Below are 12,438 nucleotides of genomic sequence, written 5' to 3' on the forward strand. Positions count from 1 at the left end.
ATAAGTAAGAGTAGGGAAATAGATGGGGGGGGGGAGGGAGATGGAACAATATAAAAACACAGGGAAGAAAAGGATGGTGAATGAAATGAAATCTTTAGAAGGGTGAAACGTGTTAAAAAGACATTAGTTTTGGTGACCTCAGAAAATTTGGGGAAATTGGAAAGGTGGACAGAACTCAAAACACAGCACTCAAAGGTGGGCAATAGCAGGTTCAGACTCTATATTTGAAAATAAATCTGGCCTGGAACACAGAGAAAGAAGCCAAGATAGAAAACATTAATAGTGAAGATGAGTGAAAGCGATTTCACAAATGGATGAGGAGGTCCCTATACACGTTTTAAAAGTCTGAGTGTTGGGGCACCTAGGGGGCTCAGTTGGTTGAATTTCTGATTCTTGGTTTTGTCTCAGGTCATGATCTCACGTTTGTGGGTTCAGGCTCTGCACTGACAGTGCGGAGTCTGCTTGGGATTCTCTCCCCCCTCTGCCCCTCCCTCGAGCATGTGCTTTCTCTCTAAATAAACAAGCATTAAAAAAAAAAAAAAAAAAAAAAGAGTGTAGAGAGAAACTGGAAATTACCAAGAGGAGGAGGGAAGGAGAGAAATAGATAGCAGTAGGAGAAATCATGAGTTGTATTAAATTTGTAAGGACAGTGCCTCTTCTGAAATGGTGTGGGAAACAAAAAAAGAATTCCGTGAAAGAAACTTATCAAAGTAGCTGGGGAGGAGGAGAGCACCCTGGGGAATTTGTGCCTGATGGTATCAGAGAAGCTTCTTTGGAGCCACCACAATGAACAATGGTGATTGACAACCTCACTGGCATGCTCCACTCAGAGATAAACTGGGTCCATCAATCTCTATAAACGTCTATTCTTTGTTCAAGGATGACAGTGAGTAATCCACTTAAATAGCTTCTCTTTTGCCACCAGGAGGTGCCCTTGGACTACAGCTGAATTTTGAATGCTAGAAAGTGCTGAGGAGTCACAGTTGCCTAGACCTCCAGCAGCTTGGTGTGGACTTGGAGACCCTTTCTCACCCCTTCCCTCAGTCCAAACAAGGAATTTCTCTGGGCCTCTGCACCAAGTATTCTTTTGGTGTGTTCACCACGGACCAGGGACCGTGAAGGACACACATCAGAGTTAATACCCTACCTAAAGAAAACCAGCCGACATATGTATATGAGCAAACAAAACGTTACTGATAAACGTAGCCTGGGTAACAATGCCTCATAGAGCTATCCCAGCTCTGCCATCTTTCGTTCTCTTTCCTCACCAGTGGATAACATGTTTGCAGTGAAAAAAACTAAGTTATATTGTTATATTTAAAGCTCTACAAAAATTGACTACGTTTGCTTAAAACGCTTAAAATGCTTCCTTGTTTCTAAAATGTTATCCCAAGCTACCAAAGAGGTTGGCCAGCCCGGTAAGAAACCCCTGTTTAGAGGACCCAGTGAGATAACCCTTTGTCATCAGCTACCCGCCCCCACCCCCCAATAGCACGACTCATTGTGATGATTAGCGACATCCGAGGCTTCCGATTACACCAAGGCAATGGTTGCGTCCGGAGCCCTTCTGACGCTTGAGCTCCGACCCTCCCCTCAACCCCGCTTCCAAGGTACTGATTGGCTAGCCGGGGCTGGGGGCGGACTGACTTCCGCTCCGCAGCGACGTCACCAGTTGGCCCCGCCCTCGTGTCAGGGCGGCTGGGAGCCTAGCCTGAGGCAGCCATTTGTATGCGGCTGCGGGATTGGCCGCCCGGCTCCCGCGAGGGGGAGGGGAAGGAGGCAGAGCGCACTCGCGCGTGCGTGAGCTGGCGCGCGAGAAAGGGCCCGGTCGCGCCGAGGCTCGAGCGGCCGTCGCCATTTTGTAGGGTTCTCTCTGACGCTGGAGCCGCCGCCACCGCTGCCGCCACCCGGAGGTGCGAGTGGGTCTTGTGGGTTTGTGGGGAGCCCGGGGGTGGGCCGGGCTGGGCCTCTGGCGAACGGGGCTTGAACAAGGTTTGGGTTTCTCTGGCTGCGGGAGGTCCGGGGAAGACAACGGGAGGAGGCGGGGCCGGGTCTCCGGAGGGGGCGGGGCAGGGGTCGGGTTGAGTCTAGTCTTTGTTGGGGCGAAAGAACTGGAGGTTGGGTCGCTGGGGGAGTACGAGATTGGGGCCAAGGAAGCCTCTTTATTCTTAGAGTGTCTTTGAAGGTATTACCGCCCGGAGGAGACGTGCACAGATTTCCCTCCAAAACCTCGCTACCGGGGTCACTCAAGATAACATGCCTCTTGTCCCTTTCTTGAGCTCTTTCCTGCCCTCCCCAAACAGTATTTTAAGACATAAAACAGCCAACCCTGTTATTTAAATGCTCCTCGTTTCACGGAGATGATAGACTATGCCATGCATGCTGACCCCCGACCTCCTGTTTGTGTGTCACATCTCACACTACCCCTAAGTACAAACCTTTCCCCTCTACTGAAAAAATAATGAACGTTTATGTGAACGTTTATATGAATCTTGAAGGTGCCAAGAACTTCTTTGGAGGGCTAAATCAAATGCAATGCACTGGAATTCCCCACTCCACCCCTAACTTTTGGCAATCTTGTTTCTTCCCTCCCAGGCTCTTGTCAGGATGGTGAAGCTGTTCATCGGAAATCTGCCCCGGGAGGCCACAGAGCAGGAGATCCGCTCACTCTTCGAGCAGTATGGGAAGGTGCTGGAATGTGACATCATTAAGAACTACGGCTTTGTGCACATAGAGGACAAGACGGCAGCCGAGGATGCCATACGCAACCTGCACCACTACAAGCTGCATGGGGTGAACATCAATGTGGAAGCCAGCAAGAATAAGAGCAAAGCCTCCACCAAGTTGCATGTGGGCAACATCAGTCCTACTTGTACCAACCAAGAGCTTCGCGCCAAGTTTGAGGAGTATGGTCCAGTCATCGAATGTGACATCGTGAAAGATTATGCCTTCGTGCACATGGAGCGGGCAGAGGATGCAGTGGAGGCCATCAGGGGCCTTGACAACACAGAGTTTCAAGGTGAACTGCTCTGGGATCTGGGTGGCAGAACTGAGCAGTGGGGTCTAGGTCAAGACAGAGATAAGAATGCAGGACCACGTGGCTGGCAGGGTGGTGTCTTCAATTCTGTTTTGGCAGATATAATAGATTGCATGTTTACCACTCTTAAGTACGGTTTACTCTTGGGAGAAGCAAACACTTCCCGTTTTCAGATGTATTTGCCAAGATGTTCCTCCGCAGCTGTATAGAATCACAGACTGTGGGTTACTTTATCCCATAGTCTTCATTTATCTGAGTTCTGCTGGAAGTTTACTCTGCCTGGGCAAATGAGCACCTCATGTGAGAAGGGAGGATAAAAGTCTGTGGATTACCTGCTGCTTTTGTTATATTCAGGAAGCCTTATCTTTGAGAATTTAAATGCCTAGGATTTTGTACTCTTTACTGCTTTGGGTGATAGGTTGTTGTAGGAAAGAGGAACAGAGACATCTAGAGAGATCCCTATGTTAAAAATCTAGATGGTAAACCTAGATTTGGGGGAGTATCTTTTGAGTGCTCAAATATATTCGGTCTGTGAACTATACAAGCAGGGTCAAAAACCATGCCACTGGACTATTCTCTTTGGCCTACTGTTATTTAATGGAAAAATAGAGGAAATTTTTAAAAATACTAGGCTGAATGAGGTGATGGTCTTGCTTCTGAGAGGTTCCAGTAAGGGTGTTGTAGAGTGTATTGTGTAATTTTTTTTTTTCAACGTTTATTTATTTTTGGGACAGAGAGAGACAGAGCATGAACGGGGGAGGGGCAGAGAGAGAGGGAGACACAGAATCGGAAGCAGGCTCCAGGCCCTGAGCCATCAGCCCAGAGCCTGACGCGGGGCTCGAACTCACGGACCGCGAGATCGTGACCTGGCTGAAGTCGGACGCTTAACCGACTGCGCCACCCAGGCGCCCCTGTAATTTTTTTTTTTAAGTCTATTTATTTATTTTGAGAGAGAGTGAGCAAGTGTGGGTGGGGGAGGGGCAGAGAGAGGATTCCCAAGCCGGCTCTGCAGGGTCAGCCAGATGTGGGGCTTGAACCCCTGAACCATGAGATCATGACCTGAACCGAAATCAAGAGTTGGGCACTTAACCAACTGAGCCACTCAGGCGCCCCTAATTTTACCAGTTGTAAAGGTACCTCTGTTCTTATTAATACCTTGAGGTTGTCTGAAGACTCTGCAGCTGTGCTAATGTAGCCACTAGGCACATGTGGCTATTAAATAAATTTAAAAATTCATTTTCTCAGTTGTACTGCACACATTTGAAGCACTCAGAAGTCACATGAGGCTGGCTAGTGGTGACTGAATTAGTGTAAATACAGAACATTTCTGTCATCATAGAAAGTTTTGTTGGAGAGTGCTGTTCCACAAGAGGTTTTCTGTTGACAGTATCATCTTGGGCCACACATTTACAGCCACTTTCCAGGTTCATAAATTAACACCATTTTTTCTGAGTGCCACTAAAAGATTTGTTGAGAAGTATTTAAGTGTCCTCTGCTAAACCTAGAAAACAGTGAGAAAAGAAATGGGAGAAAAAAGGAAAAGTTGACCAGAAAAGGGTAAGAAAGTTGGCAGATAGTGTAGATTGCAAATAGTGTGCATCACATCGCTCTGGCCTCAGCCAGTGGTGCCCTGGCCTTTAGGTCATCTCTGTGGTATAGGGTGAAAGTCACAGATAACTTGCTACCGTTAACTAGTTGTGTGACTTTGGCCAAGTATTTTAACCTCTCTGTGCTTCGTTTTCCCCACTTAACAAAATAGAATTAATGATCCCTGCAGTACCTCCCTCACAGGATGGTAGTGAGGCTAGGATGAGGTAATAGATGTGAAAATGTTTTCACAGTAAAGCACTATAGGATGAAAGGTGAGTGTTGTCTGCTACAATGAGTGTGTTTACATTATGGTTAGAAACTGTTTATAATTTGATAGTTAAGCTTTACTCATTTACCTATTTTATTTGTTTTTCTTTTATTATTTTGGAAAGCTGTTGCCCTTTAGACAGCTTTAAAAATATTCTTAATTATTTTCACTTGAGACAAGAACATGACTGGACAGTGTTTGGAAAGAATGGGGGGGGGGGTTCTCTCTTGACAGGTAGCAACATGTAAAGAATGCAGTTAAAGCCGGGTACAAATTCTGCAAAGATATCCTAGTAGTGTAATACTCCATGTCCTTACCTTTTTAATATATGATTGAGTAAAAAGATAAGGGCAAAATATGCGTACAGAAGTCAGTTAATTGGGGGGCGCTGGCTTGGGAAGAGCGTGTGTTTTAATAAACCAGGTTTAATTACTCTAGGAAGTGGGTGTTTGAGTAATGGTGATTCATGAATTGTTTAAAACGTCATTATTGGAAAAGAAAAATCCTTTATTTGGTTTTCATGTTCTTAGCCTGGCTTCTCTGGAGAAAGGACTCCACTCCGAGTTATATATATAGACATTTTTATAACCAGCTCTTTTTTTTTTTTTTCCAGATGACAAGAGAAAGTTTAGCATTGGATAATATGTTAAGGGTTTTAAAGAAAATATAATCTACATACCAATTTGTCACATTTTTTGATAAAGCCTTTTTTTAGTCAACTGCTAATGAAGGTGGCCTCTTAAAAGAGGGCCATTTTGAACATCTTTTGAACCTTTATATGTTAATAGCTGCCATTTAGGCTTCTGCGTTCGGGACTTAAGAAAGGAAACAGCGGAACCTCAGTTACCTGGGTCTTTCAGGACCTGTTTCCTCTCCACGTGTAGCAGTGAACGGGAATTGGGAATGATGAAGCAGCTGAATTGGGAATGATGCATGAGTTCAGGTGTCTTGTTCCCCTCCTCCCCCAACACGTAAACAAGCACTAAGCTGGAGTACTGTTGTGGGTCAGCTACACACCCAGCCTTCTCTGGGTCCAGGCACGGGATAGGAGCTCAGTGTTTAGGACCCCAAGTGGCCCATCTCTCAGGATTTTAATAATCTTTTCTGTTCCAGTTTTCAGAAGAAAACACCTCTATTAGGTTGGTTTTCTGGGAAAGGTTGGCAGCATATTTCAGTGACTTTTGGAGGTCTCAGAAAATCTTTTAAGTTTTTGGCTTCTCCAAGTGTAGTAGTGGTAGAATTTAATCTTTCAACATTCTTTGCCTTGGTTCCTTAAAGTAATAGAGAAGCACAGTATTTTTCAACTATAAGAACTTTAGAGGACTTAAAACCCTAGTTTTACAACCTTTGGAACATTGTGGAAAAAAAAACTATCACTTCTATTCATATCTTTCAATGCTGGTTAGAAAAATATTTTACCTGAATCCTTTTCACAGCTACTACAGAGGTAGATTTTGCCATAGATGTTTATAAATTTATGAGTTCTACTCAATAAAACAGGAATGAAGACTGGGTGTAGTAATAGAAACATCAAGCAAAAATTACTGAGTTTTGTTTCTCAAGAAAAAAATTCTTTTAATGTGCTTTTCGGTCTCTCAATTGGCTACTTTTTAGATTGGCACGGTTACTCCAACTTCAGAATTGGAGCAGTTTGTGTCTGTCACACAGGTTCATGTCACCATGCATGTTTGAAAACCAAGTACCTTGTGTCTTCCAGTCTAAGTCATAGGGAACTACGTTTGGGATATAAATTGGAGCAAAAAAGAATCCGTATTTCTGTTCTAAACATAGTTAGCCCAGGGTCCTTAATAACGTATCAGAATTAGAATGGGAGTATTTAAATCTCTGAAAGCAATGGGTGGCTAAATGCTGCTTTCGGAGAATGACTGCCATTTGGCATCTGTTGACTCTCAGTGGTGATGGTGGATGCTGCGTCTCTGCCGGCAGCTAGAAGAAAAACCTGAGCACTTTTGTTTCTGCTAAAGAAAAGGTTTTAGCTTGGAGGTGGCAAGTACTAGAAACTGGGGTGGTATGAATCTTAGACACTGGGCGGAACTGAGTTTGACTAAAGTGATGTTACTGCACTAACCCGCTCCCCTCTCAGGGTCAGTGCATGGCGCTGTTCTGGCTGCCGTCCTGAATCGGGCTGTTTCCAACAGGATGGTGGAGCACGAGGCCTCCTATCCGCATAGCTGCATCCAGAACAAGGTCTGTTAAAGAGAGAGCAACTTGCTGATCGTGGAGGGGGGATTTGTTCCGAGCAGCCTTTAAGAGTGACGCGAAGCCCCTGTTCTCTGCCTCCAGTGGCTGCCTTTTGGCCACGATTTGAGAAGTAACTGACTTTATCTCCAAAGTCGTAGGCAGTTTGGCACTAAATACTGCCAAAAATAATCCTTTCCTCAAACTGCTTTTAAAGACCTTGGATGCTTTCATCAGTAAGGGTCCCTGGGCATGGTGGTACATAGCCCTGGGCAAAGATTGTTTCTTCTCTTAGCTGTTCCTGGTGCTGGTCATTTCCTGGAGGAATGGATGTTGCTTGTTTGTATGGGTGTCCAGAGAGACCTGTAGGTAAATGCTGCATTTTTCTAAGAAGTAGATAATCCCCTGTGAAGATTGTAAGCTGCACTGCAGGATGAAATGCTGGTCATTCCATTACATGGGAACACATTGTCCTGAAGAAACCAGAACTGTTTCAGTATCTTTCTAATTTTTGCTGTTGAGAGACCTTGGTCAAGTTTTCTTTTTCACGGTAGGCATGGATTCACCCTTGCTGAAAAATGTGGGGTGGGGTTGAAATCTGGAGGGTCTTATAACTCCTAGAGGTACTGGAGGTGAAGCAGATGATGAGCCAGGTATGATTTGTGTACCCAACATGGCCTTCTGGTGACATCTGCAAAAATGGCTGGACGAAACAAGATGGACAGAAGATCGCTGTGGTTTTTAAGCTGCAGTTAAATGCTCAGGCCTTGTATTGCCCTGAGTAAATCAGTGAGAGGTTGGTAAGATGCTTTTCAAATCTGGCATAACTGAGGTGGTGTTGGCTATCTGATTTGGAAGAAATGGCAGGTCTTGAATCGTTACAGTTATAATCAATCTTAGCAGTGAAAAGTGCTGAACTGAAAAGTTTCTCAGTTTCTGTGTTGGGGGGAGAGGGGGAAGGAAGGGGAAGTTGTGGACACAGAAGTAGGAGGGAATCTGGTCAACCTGGTGTAAGTAGAAAGTATTGACTGATCTCAGAGAACTCAAAGGTCCTAGCTGTCATCTATATTGAAAAGTAACTTCATCTTTTGGAGGGAATTGCTGAAATAGGGTTGCAGGAGTGTGTGTATGTATGTGTGTCTTAGACCAACTAGTTTACTTTCGTTTTGGGGAGGATTAAAGAATGTCATTGAGTTATAATAAGTCTTCTTACATCTATTTTCTCAAGGCAAAAGAATGCACGTGCAGTTGTCCACCAGCCGGCTTCGGACTGCCCCTGGGATGGGAGACCAGAGTGGCTGCTATCGGTGTGGGAAAGAGGGGCACTGGTCCAAAGAGTGTCCAGTAGATCGTACAGGCCGTGTGGCGGACTTTACCGAGCAGTATAATGAACAGTATGGAGCAGTGCGCACGCCTTACACCATGGGCTACGGGGAATCCATGTATTACAACGATGCGTATGGAGCACTCGACTACTATAAGCGTTATCGGGTCCGCTCTTACGAGGCAGTGGCAGCGGCGGCAGCAGCTTCTGCGTACAACTACGCGGAGCAGACCATGTCCCATCTGCCTCAAGTCCAGAGCACAGCTGTGACCAGTCACCTCAACTCCACTTCTGTTGATCCCTACGACAGACACCTGTTGCCGAACTCAGGTGCTGCTGCCACTTCGGCTGCTATGGCTGCTGCTGCTGCCAACAGTTCCTCCTATTATGGAAGGGACCGGAGCCCCCTGCGTCGTGCTGCAGCTGTGCTCCCCACAGTTGGAGAGGGCTACGGTTATGGGCCAGAGAGTGAGCTGTCTCAGGCTTCAGCAGCTGCACGGAATTCTCTGTATGACATGGCCCGGTATGAGCGGGAGCAGTATGTGGACCGAGCGCGGTACTCAGCCTTTTAAAAACTGGAGGTGAGAGTGGGGTGGGTGTGGTTAAGAGACTCTATTTTGTTTCCTTGAAAGAGACCTGTGCTGCATGGAGGAGGCTAAAGCCACCTGTTTGTTTGCTGTCAGGACAGTCTCCAAGTGGTATAAATTACATAGTAGTAGTTTTAAATATTTCTCTAGCTTAGGCCAGAGGTTCATTTGGCCTCTTGAGGTTTTTTAGTGTACGACTCCCAACCAACTTTTTCCTTCTGAGAGAACAACAAACTCAGTTAGTGCGAATATTATTTAATCAAGCGTAAGCAATCTGGGTTACAGAATGTAGTTAAGAGAACATTTGTTGAGTCTCTTCTTTGTACATTATATTATTGAATCTACACAATAAGCCTTTAAGATGTTTTCTCTTTTACAGAGCAGGGAACAAAGGCTCAGAGAGGTTAAGTATTTTGAGGTCATCTGACAATTGAGAGGTAGAGTTCAAACTCAGGCCTTGCTGACTCCAAAATGACTCTCTTTCCACCATGAAAGTCACTGTGGTCTAAGCTGAAGAGCACGGGTTCAGGAGTTACGAATGAATGTCACAGTGAGAATTTTAACTACAACTTTAGACTTCTCACTTGCCAACAAAACTACTACTTAGGTCATTAGCCTTTATCAGAGGAAGCTCTTCTAATATCCTAGAGCTATAAGCCAAATAAAGATCTATAAATTTCAGGTGTTTATTAGTTCTAAGACCCTTGAAAGCAAAATGTTTTGATGCCACTGTCCCATGGAGTCCTTTCCTTATTGGTAATCCAGAGCGTCATCTTCTGTGTGGGCACTTTAAGCCCTGTTTCTGCAGAGTCTGTGTTACTATCGTGTAGAACCCCAACACTTCTCATTTCTTCTAGCAGTTTTTGGTTTGTGTTCAAGAGGAACCTATAAGGAACTAGGTAGAATAGGTAATTTTCTAACGGGTATAAAATCCCACTGGTGGTGCCCCTAGAAATTTAATTTTTCCTACTTTAGACAAGGTATGCCAAAGATGTTGGAATGTCAAGAATAATTAGCAGTAATATCTAGAGATTGATAAATCTCTTCATCTGAGTGGAAGTGGCATCACGACAACTTCTGTTCTCATGGTTTTCCTTGTACTTTGAAATCAAGCATCACTTGAATTGGAAGCCTACCCGAGGGTCAAATGGAGTTACCGCTGAGTTTCCAGGGTTCCTAACTTACCCTGTTGGTAAATATATGTGTAGAAGAAAATAAAGCAATAGGAATTTGCCCTTTTATGTAGTGAGAAGCAAATGATGCTTTGAACCTGTGATGAATTATACCCTGTGTGACCATGACACGACTGGGATCTCCTGAGACCACTGTGTAGTGGTGTATCTTCATGTGCGTGTAGTAATCTTACACCTTGTGTAGCTTGCCTTAATTTTTACTTCTAATGCAGCAGGATCTGCCATGAAGCAGGATATTTCTCTAAAGGTGGTATCATCTACCAGATGACTTCTGTTTTTCTCATATGTGTTTCAAAGTTAAATTAGTGTACTATGGTCTTAAAAGGGTATCGTTAAGGTATTTTAAAGTGAATTTTGACTGCAAGCAGTGGTTGTTCAACTAACCTCTTTTTAGTGATGACTTTTAAAGAAACTTACCTTCCAGGTGTGAACCTCAAATGGACTGAATAACCCTGAGTTGGTTGCAGTCCCAGGAGCCTGATGTTAATGAGGCTGCCAGGATGAAATACTCCAGAACTGTTGGGGATCTGAATTTGGGTCTCACCCTAGCAGAACTGATTCAAGAACGTCACAGCTTTTGAAGTCGGTTGGTACAGATCAAGACCAAGATTTGGCCCTTTGTCTGTAATAAGTAGAGGAACTTGGTGTGAGTTAACTTCTTTTCTCCCCCAGCCATTGGTGTCTGGAGTTCCCATCATCAATGGAAGAATTAGGGAATTTTAGGATTTCTTCCTTTGATTTGGTAAGGGAGATGTGATCAATTAGGGGAACTCCTGGAATTATGGCTCTAAATGTGTGACAGTATGACATGTTGGAGGGTGAATGAACCATTCCTTGATACGCTTTGTGATTGCTGTTTATGAAACTTGTTTACTTATGAAAGAGTAAAGCGAAACAAATTTAGAGTAGTACAGTTGGCCATATTTGAGATCTTGGCATCTTCTGCTTTTTTCTGGACCTAAAAATTAAATTATGGTTTTGGATAATATCTACGTATGCCCTTTGTTGCAGTGACAGTAGCCTTGTATCACAGAGGTTGTCTTGACTAAAAGATGGTAAGAGAGTGGAAAAGATGTATTTTATCACCAACACAGCAGTCTGCCAGATAGATTGCTTCTAATTCTATATATATAACTAGAAGTAGAGTCCTTGGTAATTACATGGGATGTAAGTTTGATCCAGTCTGACTTGGTTTTGTTTTGTTCTTTGTTCTTTTCCCCCTGGAATACAGGACGGGACCAGGGCCCTTGTGCTCGGAGCCAAGCTGCTCTCCAGGCATTGTGTAAGCCTCTTGTGTTGTGCTCTCTTTCAGGTAGGATAATTGCGGACTGAACCCTCGGGCTGCGGTCATATATGAGAACTTGCTCCGCGCGGTCCCCTTTGCCGGGATGTTTCCATTGCTTCATGTTTCAGTAAACAAAGGAGTTTGTGACCAACTATGTTTTCTTTCTTAATTTAATTCTTCTAAGTTGACTTTTCTTTCCTCCTGATACTAGTCTCTGTAGCCTTTCACTCTATTCCTTATATTCTCAGCCTCTGAGCAGCCCTAGGTAAGGATTATGCTGGCATCCCCTTTTTCCTGTACAGTGGAACCCCTCTTATCTTGCTTTCCTTAGGAGTTGAACCCTTCTCCCTGTCTACCTGCAACATCTCCTTTCCCTTTAAAATGACCATGTAGTGGCAAGCGACCTTTTACTCTTCTCTGTTAGCTCTGGACTCTAACATTGAAGCTAATCTTCTGAAACTGCTAGGACCATTGGGGTTTTGGGGGAGGGGGGTTGTTTTGTTTGTTTTGTTTTTTTATGTCTGACCTGTGATCGTGGTACAGCATTAGCTGAAATTTAGCCTTGTTTTATTCCACTCCTCCCACTTTTTTTTTTTAATATTTTGACAAATAAACGTTTCTAACACTTAAGTACCTTTTTGTGTTATTTACTGTTGTGTTATATATTGTTATTTACTACCAGTTATTTACTACTGTTATTTACTACCAGTATCTTCTGGCTCTTGTATCTTCTGGTTCTTTCTTAGTTGTGCTCAAACTACAAAATTCAAATGAGTAATTGCCTGAAATTTAGATGTAGAAGGAGGGGTTTGGTGCGGTCTAGGTAATGTGGCCTCAGTCAGTAATGGGTGAAGAAAAGTTAGCCAGCATCTTGAGACATTGACAAGTATGCTACTGCATATGGTCGGGTTCCTTCTGTCTAAATAATTAGAGTTGCTCTTTTCACTTTACAGGT

The 12,438-nt window shown here is 44.1% G+C and overlaps 1 protein-coding gene across 5 annotated transcripts; it reads left to right on the forward strand.

Annotated features, from left to right (window-relative positions):
- Window positions 1-1,737: 1,737 nt before the first annotated feature.
- LOC106971193 (RNA-binding protein 4B) lies at window positions 1,738-12,116 on the forward strand. 5 transcript variants are annotated; one of them, XR_003416038.2, is made up of 5 exons: window positions 1,738-1,913; window positions 2,596-3,019; window positions 8,323-8,999; window positions 10,623-10,784; window positions 11,430-12,116. XR_003416038.2 is itself a non-coding variant. In XM_027045723.2 (4 exons), exons 2-3 carry the CDS (start codon window positions 2,608-2,610, stop codon window positions 8,988-8,990), a joined length of 1,080 nt encoding a protein of 359 aa, XP_026901524.1. In that variant the 5' UTR covers window positions 1,738-1,913; window positions 2,596-2,607; the 3' UTR covers window positions 8,991-8,999; window positions 10,623-12,116. The 5 variants fall into 5 exon arrangements, 3 of the variants coding, with proteins under 3 accessions (XP_026901524.1, XP_026901525.1, XP_026901522.1); XR_008290246.1 differs by having other exon boundaries at window positions 11,511-12,116; XM_027045723.2 differs by having other exon boundaries at window positions 10,623-12,116.
- Window positions 12,117-12,438: the final 322 nt, after the last annotated feature.

The sequence above is a fragment of the Acinonyx jubatus genome, chromosome D1 (assembly GCF_027475565.1).
Source record: "Acinonyx jubatus isolate Ajub_Pintada_27869175 chromosome D1, VMU_Ajub_asm_v1.0, whole genome shotgun sequence".
Classification (NCBI taxonomy): Eukaryota; Metazoa; Chordata; class Mammalia; order Carnivora; family Felidae; genus Acinonyx; species Acinonyx jubatus.

Coding starts and splice junctions, on each gene's coding strand:
- LOC106971193 (XM_027045723.2), top strand. CDS start 2,608: ATGGTGAAGCTGTTCATCGGAAATCTGCCCCGGGAGGCCACAGAGCAG. Junction 3,020..8,322: donor TGACAACACAGAGTTTCAAG/GTGAACTGCTCT, acceptor TATTTTCTCAAG/GCAAAAGAATGCACGTGCAG.